Consider the following 20,154-nt stretch of genomic DNA (forward strand, 5'->3'; position numbering starts at 1 on the left):
GCCAACGTTGGTTCTAGCCATTTCGACCATTTTAACGGAACATATCTATGTTTGGAGCTAGCCATGTTAGTTACGGTTTATGTTCGTTGTCGTTTGGGATAAACCGTTGGCGGTGTAGTGAGTGGAAGCTTCTGTGTACGGAAAGATTGCACTAGTTCGTTTGGGGAATGAAACTCTCCGACTGGTTTCATTTTACGGTCGGTCTTTCGGGCTCCCTTGGGCCCCAGTTGCGCGTCAACGGTGCCAGAGGCCAGCGCTGCTACGTCGCCGTGAGGTAGGCTTCGCTGTCGCACACCGGAGCTCTCCCGCCTCCTCCGCTTTGCCGCTCTCTGATCTCCGCATCCTCTGCCGAGAACTTCCAAACATGGGCACGGACGGAAAAGGTCCAAATTGGGAAGTGTGCATCACCGCGCCTTCCCCTCTTCCGTCGGTGAAGTGAGGGTTCCTTTGGGTACGTACCACTCCGAGGTTCTGCAAACACCGCGCGCGCACTTTCTGCGCGGCTGTTGCAGCGCGAATTTAAATAGGTGCTGTCCATATTTGCGGCTTCCTGCGAGCGTCTTTGTCCTTTGGCGGAACTTGGAATCTTCAGCTCGGACTACAGTGTAGTAAGAAAGCGTGATTGGGGTGGGGCTTGTTTCAGTTGAGCCAGGCGCGCGCGCGCGCTGGAATGAGACGATCGAGCGCACGCGCGCGCGTGTTAAAATCTGCGCATATCGCGCACGCAAAACCTCTCTGAATAATTAATTTTCGAAGGGTCACTGGCCGCGGCCTGATCCACCTCTCCCGTTTTGTAACGGCGATGGTCTAGCTCGTAGTTGTTGCGTGTTTTCTACTGCACGCGCGTACGTCCCGACACAATCCATCTGATATATTTCACTTCGATGGATTGCCCTTTAGGCTGCCGGACCACTGAAATGAACCCATGGCCAGCCAAACGTGGAGTCCCCTGCATCCGAGCCCGGGGTTCCTGTTGAAGTGCGGCAAGGAACACGAAAAGCTCAAACTGAAAATCAGAAGCGAGCTGCAAGCGCACATGCTCAAGTAAGTGCATGAACTGCTACAGAGTGAGTCGATCAAAGGGATCGATGGCTGTTTGAACAGACGGCATAAATCGGTTTCTAAACGTATCAAGCCAAACTTTTGCACAGAGGTGGCCGACAAACGTGCATTAAGCGTATAAAAATTTCACTGACGAGCAAACTTACCCGAGTAAAAAGGCTATAGAAATTAATCCCTATACCCATGGCAGCTTTTTGCTAATCAAAGGTGTATGATTGGTGCAACAGTTGACAGATGTCAGCAGTGCTCCCCGCTTTGACAGGGGAGGGGGGCGGGGAGGTTGCCGCAAATGTGGTACCGCATTTTTTAGTGTTAGCTTCGGTGATATACACCCCTTTTGTCAGTGGCTTGTTTTGGATGTTTCTTTCCTCATTGAGGTGCCTCACACAGCGTGGGAAGGCCCATAGATTGCCGCTGAAACTCCGCCCAAAAACATAGGCGGACCTCTTTCGTCCTTTGGCACCGAGCATGGTGAAGATGAGTTGCAACCCAAAAAAGCATGAACAAAAGTTGCAGAGAAGAAAAGAGACACGGTAGCAACCAGTGAGTGCCAAGTAGACGACGACATATAACTGAAAATAATTGTACAAAAAAAAAACACACGAAAACACATCTGTATTGTTGTGTTCGTTTTATCTTTGTGTGTTTATGTTTTATTGATAGGATAAAATAATTGTGTGCTGACTATTCGCGCAGAAAGAGTGAAATGCCTCTGGCTCAGAAAGTCGGAGCCATCTAGTGGCAGTCGAAAAAGTTCTAATGTTGCCGCTTTAATGGCAGTGATCGGGGAACGAGCTTGCCTAAATCAAGCACAACGAACGTTGTAAATCAAAGCCGACATAAGAGAACCAACTTGGTAGAATACATTCCTTGCTTTCTGCCCTACGTTTTTGAAGACGTTCGCTTTTCCTGGTGCGGAGAAGCTCTGCTGTGCCACTTAGAGTGTCGGATTTGGCTCTGGACACTGGACAGGGTGGCTAGACTGGAGGAGGAGGAGGGGCATACCCTGCTCTCCTGCTCCCTTGCCATTTAAAAGGAAATTTTCTGTAAACCTCCCCCTCCCCTTTCACACTTTCCTCCTCCTCCTCCTTTGGGACGTCACCCGTGACCCTCATGACGTCGCACGTGATGTGACGTGTGACGTCACAAGAGAGGAGGAGGAGGAGGAATGGACGTCACGTGTGACGTCATTATGGGAAACGTCCCATAATGCAACACGCAGTTACTGCTACCGCGGCGCCGCTCAAGCCGAAAAGGGGCGTCTAAGAGCTGCGCTCTAAAAAATGTGTGCCCTAAAACATCTAATTAAAACGGAAATTAGTGCATTTTTGTTAATTAGTCATCTTTTAGTTGCATTCTCTCTCGAACATAATGTCCGCCTGGCCGTATACTGTAAACAATTTAATTTTCGCGAATTTCGTAAATCACCTACTATTTCTGAAAAATAGGTCCCGCGAACAATTCTGGTAAAATGTAAACACATTGGAATCTACATTGAGATTCCACCGTGCCGCAAAAATTACAACCCGCAAATTCTTTCAAAACTTTGCTTTGACCTAAATCGCAAAATATTGAGCCCGCAAAAAATTAGTCGTTTACAATGACTCACTTACAGAGACTGCAGCCACAAAAGCTACAGAGACTGTAGCTTTCATGGCTGTTCGTTGAAAAACCTGTATTCTCTAAAAGGAAACACTCTGTATATGTTGTAGGTTAAGAATAGCAAGTCCCCCCAATGAAGCTATCCGCTTGGGTTGGGGGCTTCATCCTCTCCAATGTTTGCTCTACTCAAGTGTCGAAAGGGGATAGCTTAGTGGGAAAAGCTTATTCTGATGTTCTTTAGCTGCAACAGACTATAAGGTATCTTTGGGATTTTCCTACCAAGGAATCCTCTAACGTACGTCAGTCTCCAACAGAGGGCACCAGTTCTTCCGAAAGTGGCGGATTAACAGCTGCTGCGGCTCCAGCTTGGTATTTGTGTGCCTTGACTGTGCAGCCTGTTCGAAGAGGGCCTGTTCTCGGACGTGACCATTGAGTCCCAGAGTGCCGAGGACGGGGCCGGGGCCGTCCTCAGGGCCCACAAGGCCGTCCTGCTGGTGAGGGTGCCGGCCTTTTGGAAGGAGCTCACCACAACCTACGCTGCGTCGAAGGAGGACCCCAATGCCTTCGCGGTTGGCCTGCACGAGGGCTGTCTCAGGAGCTTCTTGAGGTTCGCACAATCTTTGCTTTGACTCCTATATATCGAAGGTACTTCCTCAGATGCACTTCTTTAAACTGCTCAAAGGCTGATTTTATATGTTTGTCTTTTAGGGGCGAAGCTCCTTAGGGTCTAGCCTTGTCTGTCCGGCGTCCGTGCTCACATCGATTGCCATCCCATCTGTCTTCTTAAAAAAAGAAAAAATTTTTGCACAGTCGACAGGATTCGAACCTGCCAATGGATTTCTAGTCCATTGCCTTAACTACTCGGCCACGACTGTGGGACGAGTAGGGGGCTCTGAGATGTGGTAGTAACTCAAGACCTGGGGATGTCGTGGATGAAACGTTGCATGTAGCCGCTCAATGTTTATAGACGAGAGTGTGCTGCAGTCAAATGCTCAAATGCGTATATAACCACATTCCATACACATTCTCTTTCTGACATGGACCGTTGACTTAAGCGGTGGAGATATGTTCCCACAGCTACTAGTGGATCCAAGCTGATCCGCTAGAAGAACCACTGGCTCTGCATTTCACCGACCATAAAGCAGTAATAATGAAGTCGAAACGCAACTCCGGAACTCAGCACTACCTATGAGCTATAAAAAAAAATCAGCACCATCACCACTACCTATGAACAAAATCAGTATCATCAGCACCACCAGAGCTTTGCCCCAGTCAACATCATTCACTACGTGGAGATGCGGTCATTTTTATTCCTCTAATACATACATAACTTGTGAGACTATGGATGAATCGACAGGTTTATTACACTTAAAGAAGACAGACTACGATGATGTCTTTTGTAAAAAGAATGATCAGCGTGCGGGCGAGCTGGTGCGTATGAATTGGGATGTTCAAACCCTGACACTGGGAAGGAAAGTTGAAGATGTATTAGAAGAGACAGAGGAAAGGTGACAGACAAGCATGTTCAAATAGTCTTTAAGACTGTTTGAAAGTAGAGTTTCGCCGACGAGAGATGCATGAGCCTCTTTAGTACGAGCCCCACTTTTATCTTTCTTGGATGTGTTCTCAAGTTGGGTTACGAGAAACACGGGGGGTTTTCCCAAAAAACCCTCGGTGCTTCCTCGGGCTTTTCTTTGGCCATCCCTGCCTCTAACTAAACTTTTCTTTCAATTTATTTAACATTTTAGATCTGAGCCCTCAGTTGATGCTTAGCTAATGTGGCTAACGTTCTGCGACAGTAGCCTGTGCTTAGTGGTGAGCACCATTGACATCGTCATCAATTCTTTCTAGTTGAAGAAGACGTCGAGCCGCCATTCCGAAATCCTATTAAAACTCATTTACTCAAACAACTGAGTCGTCAGACTGCACGAATGAGTCGATAGACATCACCTAGTGTCAGAGGATCTAGATGTCACAAGAAAATGGACTCCGTCCGCCGAAATCGCTGGATACAAGTACCAACAACTGCACCACGTCAGAAGACTGGCTGTAGACGTAGCAGCTAGTGGCACAAAACTGCCGTACAATGCCAAAAGAAGCCACCCGGGGTGCAAGCAGCAACCTTTATGTCGGTCATCGGAACCGAGGCTCAGAAAATCTACCGAATGTTTCAGTTAACGGACAAAGAAAAGAAGGATGTGAACATCATCAAAGCAAAGTTCACGGCACACTTTACGCCGCACGGCAACCATGCCTACAACAGGTATTAATTTAACCAGATAATAAAGGAAGAAGGAGGATCTTTCACGTACTACGTGACTGCCGCACAACTACAAGTGAACCGATGCAATTTTGGTCCACTTCCGAGATTCAATCATCTATGAGAAACTTTTACGAGATTGAATCATCGTCGGCAACTGAGTCGTCGAACTACGCGAGTGAGTCGACAGGCGCCACACATTCCCTACATCTGTGTTACTCTTTGCAAGGTCTATATGCTTCTGCAATGCTTTATTGCGTCTATAGTGAGATCCAATGATGTCATTGCTGTGCCATTTGTGCCAAACTGTACTCGTGCTTACCGTGCAATATTCTGCTACATTTCACCAAAATAAGGAACTTGTGCCAACATTGCGGCAGTGGCTCTCTTGAGTCAAATAAAGATGATGATGATTAGTATTATTATATCTTCCTCTCAACTACAAATTCAATTGTGTAAAAAAATTGCAGGTTTAAGGAAAAAAATTAACATCATTACAGATTTAATTTTAGGATGCAGTTAGAGTGACCAGTTATAACTATAGTAAGGTAAAGCTCAAGAAGGTAGGACGGCGAGGAAAAGGAAGGCCGCGGAGGAGGAAACAGATGGAACGCTGGAGAGGAGAAAGGGAACCTCCTCCTCTCTCTAGCATACCGTCTGCTTCCTCCTCCCTGTCCATCCTTTTCCTTGCCCTACCTCCTTGAGTTACAACGGACTATAGTTCTTGTGTCTCAATGCAGCTAAAAGTGAGTGCCTGTATTAAGGAGAACAAAGCAGAACCATCCCGTCTTTATTCATGCTCTGTCCAAGGGCCCAATGTGCTCACTGTTTCGATCTCTGCATCTGCAGGAGCGTCTACTCAGACGACGACATCCGGCGACAAGAGCACGACATTCTCCGCGCCCTCCGCTCCCGGAATGCTCCTTCGAGCGGCGACGAGGACGGCGAAGACTCCCACAGCACGACGCATGATGCCGGGGACGAGCACCCGCACGAGGAGCCCCCACCCGAAGCGACTGAGGTCGCAAACTTCTCCGTGTCGCTCGAGCAGCGCGGAGCCGAAGATTCCCTCGAAAACTTCCGCTCCTGCTTCGTCGATGACGACGTGTGTCAGAAGGAACCAGGCGCGGCTCACGGCGATGAGGAACCGACAGACAGCCTCCACGAAGGATGCAGAGACGATGCATCCGAGAACAGAGACGAGCTCTCGGTGAGCATGAGCAGCAGCATGGTCCGCAGCGGAACGTTCGACCTGCAGAGTCAGATGCCGCTCGAGATGGCGCTCGAGAAGCTGACTGCGGACAACGAGGCAGACGGCAGCGAAACTGCGCCGAGAACGGAGGCGGAAGGAGCCGAGGAGCGGGAGGTACCCGGCGATAGCAGAGACTCCACTGGGATTCGACCGTCCGATGGCTCGGCTAAAGGGCACCCGGCAACGATGCCCGCCTTCTTCCTGCACGAGAAGTCGACGGCTGCGATGGCGGTTTCTTACCAGTGCGCCCCCAGGACACCCGAACGGGGCACGAGCCAGCTGTGGGGACGGGAAGCAGGCGTTGTTGGGATGGGGGACTCGGGGTTTCTCTCTCAGAACACTTCCGTGAACGAGTGCGTGGCATATGACAGCCTCAACGATCCGGGAGGGCCAACCGAAGTCCAAGAGGCAGAGAGCGAGCCAGAAGACTTGGACGCGCAGGGAAGACGGCCCTCAGGAGCGCTCTTCCCCTTTTACATTGACATGAGCAAGGCGAGAGCGGAGGAAATGCAACGGGAGCAACCGTCGTCAAGCTCGGCCACGTCGTCCGTCTACATGTACATCGACGCCAAGAGCGGCGAGGACGCACCGGGCGAGGAAAAGCCGGCCTTCAAGGAGAAGTCCGTCGAGGACGCTTCGAAGCGGCCCCAGTCGTGCTACATGTACGTCGACTTCAACTCCGTGCACAGGGAGGAACCATGCAGCGAGCCCACGCAGTCTCCTCGAATGCCAAGGACTCTCTCCCTCTCCATGTTCATCGACATCAACGACGAGCACAGCGAGAGCGTCACGAATGCGCAGGAAGCCTACCGCAACTACAGGCAAGAACCGGGGCAGAAGAAGGACGTCGCGGACATACAAGGCGGTCTCGTCGGACGACGCCTGCGCCAGTGGGAACATTTCGAGCGGGAGGAAATCCTAGTCGTGTCGGAAGAGTTTCCGGTGCGACGGGAAACTCCCAACACGGTTGCGCCTGCGAACGACGACCGCTTTGTCGGCGCGTCGCCTAAGAGGCTCCCCGAACACGTCGCGAGGCAGCAGGGTGCGGCTCCCGACGTCTGTCTGCTCCCGATGAGCCCCATCCTTAGACGGAAGACGAAACCGGAGCTGGTCAAACCCATCGCGAAGCCGGCCGCCATCAAGTCTTCCACCCGGCCGCAGGACATCGACGCCATGACCTTCCGCAGGAGCGAACCGTCCGGGCATGACAGCGACTCTCTCGAGCACGACAGCGACAAGGAGGTGGACGCGCCTAAGACGCCAGAGGCCAAGAAGTCGCCTTCCACGCCGGCGCAACGGCATTCAGACGAACCGAGGCTACAACCGCCCAAGCCTCTCAAGTTACCTGATTGTCCGGTGCCTTCGGCGGAAGTGATCCACCAGCCGCCTCCTCCGTCTCCCGGGTACGGAGACGACGATTCGGAGACGGTGTACTCGGAGGTTTCGGATGTGAGCTGCCTGTCAAGTCTGGACCGGAGGATGCAAGAATCCGGCTCCAGCCCCGAGCGTCTGGGGGCATGCTCCAAGCTGGGGGATGACCTGCTTCGAATGTTTGTGGGGCAGGTGGAGACCGACATTTTTGTTCGAGTGGAAGGGAAGGACATTGGTGCACACAGGTGAGCATCTTGCTAGCTCTACTTGCTACCGTTTTCTAGACTTAAAGGGGCACTGACACCCCAAAGGTCGTATTCTTTTTTATTGTCCAAAACGATGCAAATAGTAGTCATAGACACGCAAAAAAAAAAACGCATAGCGAAAAAAAATTTCCTTGCGCGCGCGCACGCCTTTTTATTTTTGGCGTTTGATTCTCCCGCACTAACCTCCTTGCTTCTTTTGATCGGTGACGTCAAAAATCAGGAAATTTAGAAGCTTTGTAGGCGACATTTCTATAACATTTAATAACGGCAATCGTAAAACATGTTTTTTAATGCAATGACGAACGCACTACGGCCTTTCTTTTTGAAATACCAAAAATAAGATTTCGGTGTGATGTCGCTTCCTGAATTTGTGCTCTCCCTCGGAAACCTTGGCGGCGCTCGAGCAGAGGCTTATCGCCGAGTCGGGGAAGAAACCGGTTTTTCCCCGCGCCGGCTCCCTTCTATCCCGCCTGCTCACCTCCTCCTCTCTTCGGGTTGCGGTAGCAACGGCGCTTTGCTTCACAGCGTGGTGCGGAGGTCCGAAAGAAAGTCGAGTCGCAGGAGACCGCAAAATTTGACTCACTGCGCTGGCGCGGATCGCGCGGGAACTTCAAATTCGGCATTTGGAAATTGTCTTTTTAATTCACAAATACTGAATTCCCAAGTTTCGAATTTTGAGGGTAATGTCCCGGCATCATTTTCAATCGTTTCGGATAATAAAATAAATTACGATTTTGATGTGTCAGTGCCCCTTTAAGGGGTTATATTGCTTATGGCGTAAGGTTGCAGTCTGTTCAAGAATGTAGGTTCTTCTTTCACCGACGTAAAGATGCAATTTGAATGGTGCTGTCTGCCTGAAAACCTATAGGATCTTTTGTGCATCAAATTTTGGGGAATGTAAGTAATGCTGCTGGTGCAATGTTTGCCCAGTTTGCAACTTGCAAAGGTTGCGTGCAATTAGCCTCATTTAAGGGGGGACACTACCATGAATTGCACCTGTCTTTCCAAAAAAATGCATACTCAGAACTGCAGAGTTTTGGCATGTATGGACAACAAGAAACACTCTCGCAAAGTCTTGTCAATATGCACTGACAAACAATGTCAAAAGTAATTATTCTTTATATTTTGGTGAGGCGTGCTGCACTGCGTAGCACTCGTCATCCACAAGTGAAAATAGCTGAAAGCAATGTCAGTATATCGAAAGAAGTTTGAGGAAAACCACCTACACTGCTGGAAAGAAAGTTTTAAAACGTCATCTTGAAACTTCAAGTGCATTTATCTCAGCATCATTTTTTGGCATCAAATCCCACCTTAATAAAACTATTGTTTCAGTATGAAACTACCGAGAGACTTAATATTTGCGGATTATACGCCAAAATTTTATCGAGCCAGTTACTATGATCTTAGAGGTTGCATTTTCATGTTTCTTTATTATGAATAAATGTAATTTGCAAAACTTGGCAAATGTAAAAAATATATACCGTAATATCCCGAGTCATCGCCCACCCCCCTACCGCCTGAAATTCATTAAAAAAGTGGGGTGGGCCATGTCTCGGTGGGCGAGCACAAACACTTGAAAAAAAGCGGAAAAAACCGCCTACTCTTCTCTGCGTATCTAGCGCTGATGCACAAGAGATACATCAAACTCAAAACTCGATTTAGTTTCATTGTTATATAGAAAAAAATGCTCACGAAAGAATATTTTACTATAGCAAAGTCCGTTGCTTGCCAACGCGCTAGAAACACCGCCGATCTGCATATAGCGCGAACGTTTGTTCCATGAAAGAATGTCACCACTATGTTCTCCTAGTTAGTAAAAAAAAAAAAGAAAGAAAAGTCTACAAGAAAATAGAAAAACCGACCAGGCACAACGAGCGAGCGAGCGAGCGAGCGAACCAAAGAAGCGACCAAGAGCAATGCTGGGAAAGCGGGAAAGCCGGCGGTCGCGTTGGCAAATACTTTGGCGTCGGGCCAAGTCGGGCGCCTTGTCAATCGCAAGCTCCTGCGTAACTTTCTTGTTTGGTGCGTACATACGTGCGTCCGTGCACGGCGGGCTATCAATGCACGGTTGGGACGCTCTGCAAACATCTGTGTAGGGCGTTTCAGTAAAGCTTTATTTACGCGTTGGCTTTGCCTAAAATATTGCACAACCGCGGTCGCGACGGGCGGGAAGAAGGAGCGGGTTCGCGGTGACCTTACTTCGGCGGAGACAGACTTTGACCTAACACTCCGCGGTTACATTAACAAACTCTTATTTTGTTATCTCCGTCGTTTTCTTTTTGCACGGATGCACAACCACTTTGGGGTTGCTCACGGAGGAAATGCGTAAACAAAAAGAAGTGTCTTTCCCTCCTTCGTTTTACTTTGTCACGGACGTCCTCCAACTGTAAGGTCCGCGGCCGCGTCATTCGGGTAGGATGAGTGTTCGCGGATCGCAGAGTCCGCGCTGGGGTATTTGAAGGGGTGGGCGATGACTCGGTGTTTTTTCGGAAATCAATATTGGCCCAAAAAATGGGGTGGGCGATGACTCGGGATATTACGGTATATATATTTCATAAATTGTTTTTTTTACCTGAAAAATGCATATATTCTGAAATTCCTTTTCATAGCAATGGACAAGTATTCCAGTATGCATTCCACTGAAAAAATATGTGGTGATCAAGACCGTTTCTCATTGATAGATTCATTGAGCAGATTCCATGCAAAGGTATGCTTTACTTCGTTTGGGGGGTTATAGAACCTCATAAAATTGGTTCACAGGGCTGAAACTTTGCATGTGCTCCTTCTATATGGCTACAGACACCACCTGCGAATTTCACGCCGATTGAGTGAGTGGTTCAAAATTAGACATGCTCAGGTAGTGTCCCCCCTTAAAGGGACACTGACAGGGTGTTTATGCCCGCCGAGGTTTTTAGTTGTACATGACATATGAGAGCCCAACTACCCAGAACACAATTTGCGACTCGAAATTCGGTTTCTTTCCGCCCGAAAACTGCCGATCAAGAACTGGCCGGTTCGAGTCTCGCTCACTCTCTTTTCCATGGTCACGGGCCGTTTTCTAAGGTATCGAAGCGACCACCAAATTTAATCCAAGTCGTTGGTCACTGAAGGCAGACACTCAATATTAAAAATAGAAAAAAATATGAAACCCATTTTTTGTGGCTTCTAAAAAGCTGCAAATACGTTGATTGGAAAAAAAGTTGCACAGAGAACCGGAAGCATTCTGTGCGTGCGTCGTTTCGCGTATCGTGGGACTCGCGGGGACGGCGATGGCAGCGGACGACGGGCGTTGGACCTCTACTTCAGAACTGTCGTTCGCGGTACCGGCGAATTCTGTCTGCCTTTACAAGAGAAATTTGGGACTGATCAAAAGAATTGGTATTCATCCCCTACAATACGCCCGACCACCAAGCCGATTTGCACGAAGACGTCGCCGAGCCGTCGCTCCCTTCTCGTGGCTGAAGACATCGCTCGCGCAAACGTCAAGCACGACGGGTCTACTTCGGGTTGAATATGCACGCGTACGATTTCTTTACTATGTCGCCAATACGTGGTGCTTCCCGATTTCGACCCGGGAGTGCTTTTGCTGGATGAAAATCGGCAGCAATCTTTCCAACTTACAGTTTACCGGCTGCATTGTTACTAAGGGAAGAAATCACCCAACAAAAAGATGTCCGAGTAGCTCAGTCGGAAAGACGTTCGCTTCACACGCGGTAGGACCGGGATCGATCCCCAACGAAACTTTTTTTTTCAAACATTTTTTTATGTTTACATTTCTTCTTTTTTTTTATATATATCACTGAAGAAACAAACAAGAAAATAACAAACAAATGTTGTGGACGACACGTCGCTGAATTAAATGGTATGGGATCTCCTTTTTGACACCTGCGAACTCAATGTAATCACTTTCCACAAAATGCAAGAGGCATATAAATCAGGTAGCGTCCGCTTTCCGAGGTGCCTATAAATGCTCTACAGGAATTGCAGCCAGCCATTGGTCCCGATCCCGTTGATCTTTCGGAAAGTCTGCCGCACAATGCCACTTTTTTTCGGACGCAGGACATGTGAGCCAGCTCTTCACGCAACATCTTGGTTGTATTCTTTTCGGAGCCGATCATGGAAATTCACCACGGGGACTCACTACTCATCTCCAACTCCTCAATGTACAAAACAACTCATCTTGGACTACAGAACAGCGAGCGGAACAAACATAACTTTAAAAGAATCGCGCTGCAAACAGTTCCCGCTACGCCGCGGGTCGTCTGCTACAAAAAGGAGAAGGAAGGAAAAAAAAAAAAAATTGCACGGTCGGGTGTAGCCACGTGACTTCCGCCACTCCACTCTCTTCTCTCCACTTCTCCGACCTCCGTCGGGTTTCGGTTTCGGTTTCGAGCAGTTGCGCCTTTTGGATTTATTAAAAAAATATGCTACTCTGTTGCAAAATATTAATTGGGTAGTCCTCCGACACCTTTATGAAGCACCTGGCGAAAAATGAAAAAAATATTTTGGGGGGTGTCAGTGTCCCTTTAAAGGGACACTGACAGGGTATTTATGCTCGCCGAGGTTTTTAGTTGTATGTGACATATGAGAGCTCAACTACCCAGAACAGAATTTGCGGCTCGAAATTTGGTTTCTTTCCGCTTGAAAACCGCCGATCAAGAACTGGCCGGTTCGAGTCTCGCTCACTCTCTTTTCCGCGGTCACGGGCCGTTTTCTAAGGTATCGATGCGACCACCAAATTTAATCAAAGTCGTGGGTCACTGAAGGCACACACTCAATATTAAAAATAGAAAAAAATATGAAACCCATTTTTTGTGGCTTCTAAAAAGCTGCAAATACGTTGATTGAAAAAAAAGTTTCACAGACAACCGGAAGCATTCTGTGCGTGCGTCGTTTCGCGTATCGTGGGACTTGCAGGGACGCGATGGCAGCGGACGACGGGCGTGGGACCTCTATTTCAGAACTGTCGTTCGCGGTACCGGAGAATTTTGTCTGCCTTTAAAAGAGAAATTTGGGACTGATCAAAACAATTGGTCTTCATCCCGTACGACACGCCCGACCACCAAGCCGATTTGCACGAAGACGTCGCCGAGCCGTCGCTCCCTTCTCGTGGCTGAAGACATCGCTTGCGCAAACGTCAAGCACGACGTGTCTACTTCGAGTTGAATATGCACGCGTACGATTTCTTTACAAGGTGAGAATGTCGCCAATGCGGGGTGCATCCCGACTTCGACCTGGGAGTGCTTTCGCTAAAGGAAAATCGGTAACAAACTTTCCAACTTACAGTTTATCGGCTGAATTATTACTAAGGAAAGAGATCCCCCAGTTCTCATATGCCCCAGTAGCTTAGTGGGAAAGACGTCCGCTTTACACGTCGGAGGATCGGGTTCGATCCCCCGTGAAACTTTTTTTTTTTTTTTTTCGTATGTTTTTCGATGTTTACATTTCTTTTCTTTTTTTACAATTATCACTGAAGAAACAAAAAAAAAAAAAAGAAACAAATGTTGTGGACGACACGTCGCTGAATTAAATAGTATGGGATTTCCTTTTTGCCACCTGCAAACTCAATGTAATCACTTTCCACAAAATGCAAGGAGCATATAAACCAGGTAGCGTCCGCTTCCCGAGGTGCCCGTAAATGGTCTACAGGAATTGCAGCCAACCATTGGTCCCGATCCCGTTGATCTTTCGGAAACTTTGTCGCACAATGCCACTTCTGTTTCGGACGCAGGACATGTGAGCCAGCTCTTCACGCAACATCTTGGGTGTATTCTTTTCGGAGCCGATCAAAATTCACCACGGGCACTCACTACTCATCTCCAAGTTCTCAATGTACAAAACAACTCATCATGGAGTACAGAACAATGAGCGGAACATACATAACTGCAAAATAATCCCACGGCGAACAGTTCCCGTACGCCGCATGTCGTCTGCTACCGAAAAGGAGAAAAAAAAAAAAAAAACACTGTTGGGTGTAGCCACGTGACTTCCGCCACTCGCTCTTTTCTCTCCACTTCTCCGACCTCCGTCGGGTTTCGGTTTCGGTTTCGAGCAGTTGCGTCTTTTGGCTTTATTAAAAAAATACGCTACTCTGTTGCAAAATATTAATTGGGTAGTCCTCCGACACCATAATAAAGCGCCTGGCAAAAAATTTTAAAAAATTTTTGGGGGGTGTCAGTGTCCCTTTAAAGCATTCAGTATGAGCCTACGGTGTCATGCTCCAAACTATGGCGTGTCACCACAATCAGCCACAGACCCACTCGGTTAAAAATCCTCACTGAAAGAAAATCGCATTTTATGGTTGCGTAATATTTTTAATTGCACAATATTTTTAATATTATCATAGAATGCCTGCATAGTAGTTAAGCTACAACGTGTCTATGTTACAAGATTTTTTTGTTTTATCCATACTTTCTTGTACATAAGGGGTTTGAGCGCTCTACATGGTTCAGAAACAGATTGGATGTTTTTGCAGTGCAGTCGCTGACCGATTTTTCGGACTCGGAGGGGACCCCGAAATGGTTTGAATAATCAAGCGGTCCGAAAAATTGATTTCAGCCAAAAGATCAAATTTTCGTGCATATTGATGTTGGCGGCCGTTAGAATTTGAAGTCGCACTGAACGTCGCGAAGGGTCCGGACAGTTTGGCAGGTTTCTGGCGTTCATGTTGGAACAAAACAAATAAATCTGACGACCAGAAGTATCTGTGAAACCAACCTAAAGTGCTTCCTGCACAAGCAATCGTGATCCGAATGCGCCTGGTTTTCCATTTTCACTGCACCTATCTACGTTCTCAGACGAACCGGGCAGGCAGAAAACATATGAAAACTGATCTTCAAGCCTTTCCTGACCCTTTGGTACAGACCCGGTCATGGTAATTTGACAAGAAGTCAGGTTTTTGTCTCGTGTCTTCCAGAACAATCCAATGGCGACTTCCGCCCAGAGCCTGAGACCAGAAGTGTGCACAACGCGCCACCACCGCACCATGACGTAACAGAGCTGAGTTTGTGCATATTGTCTGTACATGCTAATGGCAGTCTTTTGGTGGGTTATGGAGAAAGAAGTTGAAGACAGGCATTGACGCGAGGCTAGTCCGCTGTCGGTGTGGCGAGACTTATAAGCTTCTACACTATGCATTTAAGGGTGTCATGAATTCTTGGAATGGTCGCCTTTGGCACTCCCCAGACACCTCGTGACAATGAAATGTACGGAATTTTATAAAACGTTTTACTCGGGTAAGTGCCACAATCAGAGCAACAATTTCTTGTCACCATCGAGACTAAAACAAATAAAAAAATAACTGTGCAGCAAAGAACACCGCCACTTTCGTACGTCTGCCATTGACAAATGATACTAGTTTCTCACTGCCATTAGCATACAAATATTTAGATTGATATTTTGGCTACTAGATGGCACCAAATTTTTAAAATGGTCTATACTGTTCATTGCTGCAGAGGAGAAATGTAGCCAGGGCAGTATGATTGCCTACTAGTTTCTCACCGCCATTAGCATAAAAATATTTATATTGATTTTTTGGCTATTAAATGGCACCAAACTTTTAAAAGGGTCTATACTGTTCATTGCTGCAGAGGAGAAATTTAGCTAGGGCAGTATGATTGCCTACTAGTTTCTCACCGCCATTAGCATAAAAATATTTATATTGATTTTTTGGCTATTAGATGGCACCAAACTTTTAAAAGGGTCTATACTGTTCATTGCTGCAGAGGAGAAATTTAGCCAGGGCAGTACGATTGCCTACCCGGGGTCTTAAATGGTGTCTTTGCAGTATCTAGTATAATTACATGAATGCAAGCCAGTGCAATGCTCAATAATATAAAAACAGGCAGGAATACATCTTGAACCCAGGGTGCAGCACAAACTTTTGCTCTGCTGGCCACATATGCCTCATCTACATGCAGAAGTTTGTTCTGAAATTTGACACCTTTTGAAAGCGTGCCTGCGACAATGCTACATTAAATAAAAATAGTATACCGTAATATACCGAGAAATAGTTCACCTAAAATTGAGAAGAAATTTGGGGGAAATAAAGAGTGGGTTAACTTTTGGTGTGGAGTCAAGAAAGGTTAAAACAATTATATTTTTAGAAAATTTGTTTCTGCCAAACCTGTTATCGTGGCAAAGGGCAATGACGCAAAGATAACTGTACCTCGTAGTTAGCAATGTTCGCGTATATCCAGCCATAGCTAACTAGATGCATTTACGCCAAGGTATTCATTGCTTCCAACACTACGAATACAAGGTGTGGGCTATCTTTTGATGTTTAAAAAAAATAATTAATCAAGCCAAAAATAGGGGTGGGTTACCTTTCGGGGGTGGGGTATCTCACGGGATTTTTGGTAGTTCTGTTTTGGTTAGTGATGGGCCGAACATTTACCGAATCGAAGGTTGGGCGTCGAATCTCGGGATTCGGCAGAGCCAAACTTTTGCTGAACTTTTCTAAAGATGCGGCAAAGATTTGGCAAAAATACAATATTTAGTTTTTTCTTGGCAAAAAAAGATTTTTTTTCATCTCAAATGCAACATGTAATGCACATTGACACAGTTATTACTAAATAAGGTGATACGACTGCACAGCATTCACTTGCAACCTACGGCCTGTCGCGTTTTCACGCGTGTGCAGACATTTGCCGAATTTTTGCCAAATCCTTGCCAAACTTTCCTTCAAAAGTTCGGCATTTGCCGAACTTTTCCAAATTTGAAGTTTGGCAGCTTCGTTCCATCACTAGTTTTGGTTACAATTATAACTGTAGTATTGTATGGATGACAGATCATACTTTGGTACACCTCTGGCTAGCTTATTGAAGACACTAGTAAAGAAACCTGAGGAAAGCAGAGGGACAAGTTAGAGTTGTTTTAATTGTCTCCTTTTAGGAGGTTTTGTTGCAGAGTCTATGGCCGTTCACTGGCTCTGTATTACTGTAAACAACCAAGTAAGCACCCACTCAATATTTGGAGTTAATCTGGCAAAACTGGTGGATGGATGCTAGTTAGGTGCACAATTGTGGAAGAAGGCCATGACAGGGTAGGCTTGACTTCTTTGCACCAGCTCAGAGAAGTGATTGACCTAGAAGAGCATCTCGGTTAGTTTGGCGGGCTCAGAAGCCTTGGGTGAGTGCTTGACATGTTGTTTTCTCACTTTTGTCACTCTCACTTACACTTTCTAAGTAGTGGGTGGGCCCTTATTGTGACATGGGTGCACGTTTGGTGTTTTACGTTATACCATACTTACTCGGGTAATAGCCGCACTATTTATGAACAAGGCCCTTGCATCTGCTTTCCCACAGTACACATATACAGCCAATCATTGTGTTGCGCAAAAGTAACATTGCGAATAACAAGATCAAGAGCACGATTCTCCATACAAATGCAATTTTCACAGATGGCGAAAACGTTATCTCTGTCCTGTAAACCGCTGGAATCATGCTGCCGTTCGCGGTGATTGGCAAGCCACATACCTCGCGGAAAAGCGAACCCTCAGGTTTTCTTCATAAACAGTGCGGCTATTACTCGAGTAAATACGGTATGTGTAAAGGCAGACCAGAGATGAAAATGTCTCGTATAAATGCAGTTGTTTGTCTGAAGATGGACGTCGGGGCAAAAGTTAGTTGCTTTATTAGTTTGTGTGTAGGATACTAGTCATTCTATTACCAGCAATACCTCAAACTAAGCGGGTTCATACTGAAACAAAACCTTTTCTTCCTTTGGAAAATGTTTTTTCTAGTAATAAGGGTACCTTGCAATTTAAATGCTAATTTCAATTTGTATTGCCTACAATTTCTTAAATTCCCTATGCTACACTTAGTCTATTACGTGTCAAATCCCAGCTTCCGTCAAACTGCCATACTGCAGTCTGCCAACTCGCCTTTCAAACTACACGCAAATTATCCATTACATTTCTGTTGTTTTGACAGTTTCCACAGCTCTAACAATGCGCTACACTACTGTTGTTTTTTTGACAGGTTTATTCTAGCATCACGGTCCGAGTACTTCTCTTCCTTGCTCAAAGACCAAGACGCCGAGAGTGTCATTTTCATGGACGGGTGAGTCATTTGCTCGCATAGAGTTTGATTTGGTATAGAATACCGAACGAGGAGTGGTTTGTTTGGACAAATGGCGCCATCTTGTCCGGAACTGTTGCAACTCTGAGATTGCCCACGGCCGTAATGATAGAATCCAATCTGGAGCTCAAACCTCCGAGCACCCTGCCAAGCACAAACGCGGCGCTCGTGCCAATAGTTCAGTGGCACGGCTTGCCCAAAGTTTTTTTTTTTGGCCACTGGACGTGACGACTAGCAGCCAACCGTGGAGCCTCCCGTCACTGCTGTGGGGTTATAACGCGGTACTAATCCCGAAATTTCGTCACACCGCTCAAGGTCCTCAAAGCAGTTTACGGAGCCCGAGAGCCTCCCATCGACCGAGGTGTCGACGGAGCTCCTTGGCGGTGCTTGCGCGTAGTGTGGGAAAGTGGGAAAGCAGTGAGAGAGAACTGCAGTTTTTCGCCTCTCCTTCGTGACTCACCCTTTCCCAGTTCACGCGGACGGTGCAACGCTGATTCGGTGCCGAGTCGTTGCTGACGCTGGAGATGCAGGTTGCAAGCATTTCTTTGAGTCCACGGTGAAAGGGCGGTGCATAAAAAAAGTTATAAAAAATTATGCAGGTTGGAAGTGTCCTAGTGTCGCCCGATACACGCCAACGTCGTGGTTCCTCGTCATGAGCGGTTACAAGGGAATGCAACACATTCGACTGCAATCAAGCGGAAGTGTGTAAACTGGACTTCACTCCCGGCACTGTTTTCCTTTCACTCCACAGCTTCACTCATGCTGCTGTGCTGTTCTCGCTGCACCACCTGTACGGCGGTGCAGCACTGCCCCCCAAGGAGGTGCATGTCTCGGAGCTAGCCCTGCTCGCGGAGATGCTCGGCCTGGATGGCCTCCGCCGGGTCGTCCTGTCCCACATCCGCACCTACTACTGCCACTTCTTCCACAAAGTATGTCCTCTGTCCCCACACTCGTCGTCTTCGACAACGCGATCCGTCAACGTCGGTTCGTGGAATAAGGGTCAAAGATATCAGGAAAACTCAGGCATTTGTTCTCGTGTCACATATAGCTTCCCTACCCTGCACCTCTACCACTGGACAAGGTCTGAAGAAGCTTGCGACAAAGAGGCCCGTGGATAGCGATAGCCAATAAAATTCAATCAATGTCTGCTAGAACTCGGCTAAACTGTTAGGCACTCGATGGATGCTCTATGGCTTGGCGTGCCAAAACATAATTGTTTTTGTACGCCGCTTGGAATGCTGTAACAGCTGGGTTTCAGTCGCTGCTGATGGGGAAGGAGCCGAAAAATGCAAATTGACTCCTCGTGCCCAAAACTTTGCTGCAGCAGCATTGCAGACATAAAATTTTCTTAATATAATGTCTAGGCATGTGTGAATTGCAAATTTTGAGTTTGAAGCAAATAGTAGTTTTGACTGAATGTTTTCAAATCGAATATCAAATAGTTTTTCCGAGCCTTTCACTACTGCGCCATGCTTGAACAAAAACCTAACTGAATTTGTCAAGGTTGTTCTCGAACTTTCACTTGCCCACTTGTAAACTACAATAATTTTAAGCTATCTATATTTATAGACTGTGGCCTCGAAAAGTTCAATGCCTACATTTGGTTGGCAACTAATCGACGCATTTGACATAAAATGTATCCTATGGATATGCCTAGCTATGTTTAATCGAGGGGATTTATAAATATTCTTGCTATATACAAAAAACCTTCTCTTCAGCTGCGAATGACTAAAACAGGTTTTCCGGGCATCTCTGCCTAACATATACCCATCCATAATAGGCAGTTTAATTTTAAAAATTTTACTGGAATGCTGCCATCAACATTCACAAAGTATTCGTTTCTTTTAGGGGCGAAGCTCCTTAGGGTCTAGCCTTGTCCGGCGTCCGTGCTCACATCGATTGCCATCCCATCTGTCTTCTTAAAAAAAGAAAAAAAATGTTTGTGCAGTCGACAGGATTCTAACCTTTGTGGGGAGACCCCAATGGACTTCTAGTCCATCGCCTTAACCACTCGGCCACGACTGCGGGACGAGTAAGCGGCTCTGAAATGTGGTAGTAACTCAAGAGCTGGGGATGTCATGGATGAAACGTTGCATGTAGCCGCTCAACGTCTATACAGGAGAGGGTGCTGCGGTCAAATGCGTATATAATCGCGTTAAATTTTGCATGCATTGGCTCAACGTTTATAGACGAAAAAAAAAAATCAGCACCATCAGCACTACCTATGAACAAAATCAGTATCATCAGCACCACCAGAGCTTT

General features: G+C 46.9%; 1 protein-coding gene across 1 annotated transcript in view; it reads left to right on the plus strand.

Annotated features, from left to right (window-relative positions):
* LOC8026573 overlaps positions 1 to 20,154 on the plus strand; it is a 38,724-nt gene continuing 18,570 nt past the window's right edge. Inside the window, exons 1-6 of the mRNA XM_040211181.2 lie at positions 1 to 451; positions 901 to 1,044; positions 3,059 to 3,271; positions 5,774 to 7,792; positions 17,794 to 17,874; positions 18,644 to 18,821. Of these exons, the coding sequence (XP_040067115.2) occupies positions 926 to 1,044; positions 3,059 to 3,271; positions 5,774 to 7,792; positions 17,794 to 17,874; positions 18,644 to 18,821 (2,610 nt within the window). The 5' untranslated portion in view covers positions 1 to 451; positions 901 to 925. The remainder of the gene's footprint in view (positions 452 to 900; positions 1,045 to 3,058; positions 3,272 to 5,773; positions 7,793 to 17,793; positions 17,875 to 18,643; positions 18,822 to 20,154) is intronic.

The sequence above is a fragment of the Ixodes scapularis genome, unplaced genomic scaffold (genome assembly GCF_016920785.2).
Source record: "Ixodes scapularis isolate PalLabHiFi unplaced genomic scaffold, ASM1692078v2 PGA_scaffold3__209_contigs__length_174095766, whole genome shotgun sequence".
NCBI classification, from domain to species: domain Eukaryota; kingdom Metazoa; phylum Arthropoda; class Arachnida; order Ixodida; family Ixodidae; genus Ixodes; species Ixodes scapularis.